This window comes from Drosophila ficusphila, unplaced genomic scaffold, assembly GCF_018152265.1.
Source record: "Drosophila ficusphila isolate 14025-0441.05 unplaced genomic scaffold, ASM1815226v1 contig_198, whole genome shotgun sequence".
NCBI lineage: Eukaryota > Metazoa > Arthropoda > Insecta > Diptera > Drosophilidae > Drosophila > Drosophila ficusphila.
This window is the reverse complement of record NW_025064092.1, coordinates 4,727,907-4,732,845: the sequence shown is the minus strand read 5'-3', so window position 1 is coordinate 4,732,845 and position 4,939 is coordinate 4,727,907. Positions and strand designations below refer to the sequence as shown.

The 4,939-nt window shown below is 40.3% G+C and overlaps 1 protein-coding gene across 1 annotated transcript; it reads right to left on the bottom strand.

Annotated features, from left to right (window-relative positions):
- Positions 1–4,254: 4,254 nt before the first annotated feature.
- On the bottom strand, positions 4,255–4,865 carry LOC108094402. Its single transcript, XM_017194972.2, has 2 exons — positions 4,725–4,865; positions 4,255–4,669 (listed from the first exon to the last, which is right to left on the bottom strand). The coding sequence occupies exons 1-2, from the start codon at positions 4,773–4,775 to the stop codon at positions 4,334–4,336; spliced, it is 387 nt and encodes a 128-aa protein (XP_017050461.1). The 5' UTR covers positions 4,776–4,865; the 3' UTR covers positions 4,255–4,333.
- Positions 4,866–4,939: the final 74 nt, after the last annotated feature.

Genomic DNA, 4,939 nt, shown 5'->3' with positions numbered 1-4,939 from the left:
CGTAGCTATTTTTATTGCATATTAAATGCCTTTATTTCGTTATTAGCATTATGAGTTCGCTTTCGATATGATTATCGCCCATTAACGTTAACAGGTACTCAAACAGATCGATTACCCGATATCCCATTTGGTGTTTGTCCAACAGCTAAAAGGATTTAGTCAACAACTTTGAGCCAGGATGTGCCAGCTGCATTTTCGTATCGGTTACTCCTTTTGTCTTATTTCGCAGTTGCTGAGAGTTTAGTTGGCAAGAAGTTCATTTTGGGTATTGATTTCATATATATGTGCAGCACTCGACATAGTTAGTACTCACGCATACATTATTTTTCCCTCATTTAATTCAAAGCTTAAATTACAGGTTAATATATATTTAATTTTATTTTGAGTACTCGATTAAGGGGGAACTACAAAACTTTCTATTGGTTTGCAAACGCTTTATAAGGTGTCTTAAAGTATTATTTCATTTCAGCTTTAGCACAATTTGGGCGATCGAAATATAGAATTTTAGGTGGCTTTTACTACAAATTGTATCTTAAATTTTTTTGTAGTTTTAATTAAGATTTGTTTATCATCAAAACTTGTTTTTAAAGCATAATTTTCACAGATCCTCCTCAGCGAGTCATCTTGCAGCTGATCCCGCTGTCATTTGTCAGCTGGCTTCCTTGGCTTTTAATTAAATATGTTGCCAGGATTTCAGCCACATCCTCGGGAGGTGGCTCAGAAACGTCTGAAGACTGTGACAGGACATAGACATAGTTGTGCCTCCTCGGCTTCTCGCCGAGCAGAAGGACGGAACAAAAGTTGTCACTCGGGTGTCAGTTGGGTAAAGATAAATAAATAAGCTGTGGGCCAGGGCGTTAAGCAAGTTGTGGCTGTTATCCTTGCAGCTCTACTACCACTGCCACGGCTGCTCCTGTCCTGCTCCTTTTGCTGCTCCTACTCCTGCGGTTTATATTTATGTGCCGCCGCTATTGCCTTTGCTATTGTCCTGTTGTTGTCACGCGAGCCGGGCGCGCATTTCCAATAATAATCTCTTGTCCCGGACATAAATGTCGCATTAAAATGTCACGCACTTGTGGCTTAATCACGCCAAAGGATAACGGCATGCCCACTGCCTCCGAATCACACTGCGCAAAATAAAATAACCCATGAAATGGTGGTTAAGTATTTTTAGATAGAAAGACTTTTTTATTGTACAAAATTAGCAGTTGCAAAAATAACTTTTCTAATTTGTAAGAAATTCGAGGATACAGATTAAAATTTCCCAAAATATTGATTGTGAGTTTTATTTTGGTTCATTTTTTTTACCTTTTTTTATATAAATTATAATATGATATTATCTTATAATCCTTACGAAGGTTCTAATAATTTTCAATATTTTATTTCAGAATGAGAAACGCAAGTTTTTCTAGGTCCCTTAATTTTTCGGTATTTTATTTTAAAACGAGATCCAACAGTTTACCACGCTCAATATCTTTTTTTCAGGTGCAGGATGTGGGGGCAGGAGCGCCGGACATGCAGGACCAGAGCGCTCTGACAACAGCACTTGAATAGTCATCCCCGCACCGCCAACCTTGTTATCTCAGCGACTTGGAGCGAGGACTCTGGACTCGCAGGACCTTCCCGGAAAGGGGGCAAGGAGGCAAGGAGGAGGAGTTGGCGCGAGGAGTGCGGTTCATAGGCATTACTTGTTTGCGGTTTTTATTATATCATGCTCATGTCAAACGGGCTCAGCATTGTCACATCCTTAGCCGCTGCTGACGATGACGACGAGGATGAGGATGCGGATGAGGACGCGGATGAGGATGCGGATGAGGATGCGGATGCGGACTATGATGATGATGATGCTGGCGATGTCCTGCCAGCTCAGCGTCCTGTCATTCCGGCTCTTAGCCAACGCCACCATCGCCTCCTCCTTCGATTCAAACCTAAGTCTTCGAGACCTCCTCTTGTCCTTCAGCTCAAGCTGCCAGTTATTACACATTGCCAGCGTCTTAATGTCGGGATTGTCGGACGACGAGGACGAGAATGAAATTCAGGATGCCCCTCTCGAGGATTGCGCCCTAATTCGCCAACAGGTGGCGGGCCTCGGTTCAAGTGGCTTCCTTTGAAACGATGGTTGGGGTGCCAAAAAGGCCAACCACATTGGCCTAAACGAGACGAAATGTCCTTTTGAATACCCTGAAAAGGGAAAAGGTCCTGTAACCCTTTTGGCACACACATTTATATACAAAAGAGGTTGACTAGTTGTCGTCTTGTGCATAAAATTAAATAAATACTAGTTAAATACTATCTCACTTTTAATTTCTATTGCATTCTATTGAAATTACACTATTGAACATTTTTTAAAATTTATTTAACATTGTATCAAACATTCTTATACAAAAAAAGGTGTCAATTATTTTACATACATAGAAATTCTAAATTAATCAAATTCTGATGTGCTGTTTATTAAAGCAACGATACAATTTTAGAAGAATGCCCTTTTCAGGAAATTGACTAAATACAGTTTTATAAATAATTCATTTAAATCAGCTTATATCTAGAGGAAATTGTATTTTAATAAATTGTTTGTAAATACTGTTGTTATGTATTAAACGAATGTTTGTGACATTGATTAGAATGCAAACTGTTCTTATTTTATCTTGAAACAATAAATGCATAATTTTATCAAGCTTTAACCTGAATTCCGTGGCAATTCCCCACTTGCCAGTTGAAACCTCCTTTCAGTGAGATCCGCAGACTCCTTGTGAATTTCTCGAGAGCATTGCAGCTTCGTTTTTGGCCTGGCCAAGAGAGATGTGAGTCATTTAGACCGGCTGCAATTGGCAGCAGCAGCAGCAGTCGGCAACGGCCGGGCAACATTTTATAAGTTAAGGCACGTTCCAGTGGTTAGGTCCACTCAACGGCCTGGCCAGGACCGCAGGATCCCCTGCCCCATTCTCCCCCATTCCCCTTGGACATCTTCTTTGTGGTCAGGGGGAAAACTGCAGTCGACTGCCGCAATGAGAACGCAAAGTTTATTTGCTGAGCCGGGCCAAAAAAAGCGGCCGAGTTGTCCGAATGGACGGGCAAAATGTAATCGTAACCCCTTTTGGTAGGTCACAAATTGAATTATGGACAAGAGAGAGCATAGGGAAAGGGAAAGGAAAGGCAGCCTTCTGAACGGGGGCTAATTCGATTAGACAGTTACAAATGCTGATTCGATTTGCATTGTCAATTAAATCGCTATCCTGGTAGCAGCCATAATTGCATTACAGCATATTTGCCTGTCATCAACATGTTTTGCCCACAAATTTTCCACCGACTTCAGCACTTTGCGCAACGCCCCCTTTTCCGGTTGCTGCTCAAAATAATTCCTAATTTTGTTGCCCCACAACCCGCTCTCCCTCTCTATTTTCTCGGCCTTATTGGTAGTAGCATTTGGGTAGCGGCTTTCTTGGTGATTGGCCAGCAAAAAGTTTTGTGGCAGCCGCAGTGTCGCCCAAGGAGTTCGTGTCCTGCGTCCTGTGTCCTGTGTCCTGTATCCTTTTGCACTCGACTGCCTTGAGTTGCGTTGAGTTAAGTTGAGAGTTGATGAAAGGCCAAGTCAAATGGCCCACTGATTGCATTGACATCCCCCTTCTGGTCCCCTCGACCCGGCCGCAATGTATTTTGGCCGAACTTTACGTATGATTTGCTGGGAAAATTGAAATTTGCCCAGCATCCTGTGGGTTTGAACTCCGAAGCTCCGAGGCCAGGATTCATTATTACTTCCACACATCCGTTCCAGCAAGTTGGCTCTCTGCAGTTCATGGTCTACGGTTTACGGTCTGCAGTCTGCGATTTGCATTTCAATTATGTTCAAATTGCATCTTCTATATCGCTCTGCCATGCCAAATATTATTCAACAGGAGCAGGGGTACATTTTATGTTTGGTCTTTCAGTAGGTATATTCATATGTGTATATTTACTAGAAATGCGAAGTTTCATTTTCTGCAATTTATTTGGCAATGTGTCCTGCAGATAATTTGGCCAACGAGACTCTGATTGACTTGTTTGTATTTTATTTATACTAGAGAAAAAAATAACATCTTTAAAAAAATAGAAATAAATTACAAAAGAAAAAGGTCTTGTATTTTAGTTTGCCACAATAAATTAAACCATTAAAATAAAATCGTTGTTATTCTATTAAATAAATCATTCTCAATTTGTTACACAACCATCTATAGTTATATTAACAAATCATGATTTTAAATAAAACGAATTAAGGTATATATTTTTCAAAGCATTGTGCCTGTGTAAATAGGTGAGGGGATTTATTATAATTATATTTATACGTGAATATGTTAAATTACTGGGCGATCGTTCCGCTCCGTTTGCCCAAATAAAAACATTGAAGCATCAGATATGGATAGTCGCATCTGCCCAGATCGGTGACGTCATCGAATTGCTGTTTACACTGAGCCAGAACAATCTTCTCCTGTTCGGTTCCTCGATTTCCCACTCTCTCTAGATCGATTTTCCCATCTTCTCCGAAATATTCATCAATTACACATCTGCTGTAGCATTTAATATTAATGGGAACAGCAGAAACTGGAGTAGATGGATTTACTTCTTCCAAATCAGCACTGGTCAAGTTGTGATTTTTAAGGCAGTCCTCATCACCGAAACTACCAGGGAACTCCCACTGAAATAGAAGGTTTTATTAAGACAGATTCACAACCTTTTTGGTAAGAACTTACCATAGCTATAAGGAAGATCCATAAGAAAAGAGTGCGCTGGCCAACCTTCATGGCGAAAACTATTCTTCCAACTAACGCTGACCAACTTGATCATCAGCTTTATATTTATATATGCCTCTGATTTTAGTAAAGCCCAAAAGTAGACAAGCGATTTCAAAAGGTAAGCTATTATAAATAATCAACACACTTCAAAATTGAATAACAAAATCACTATC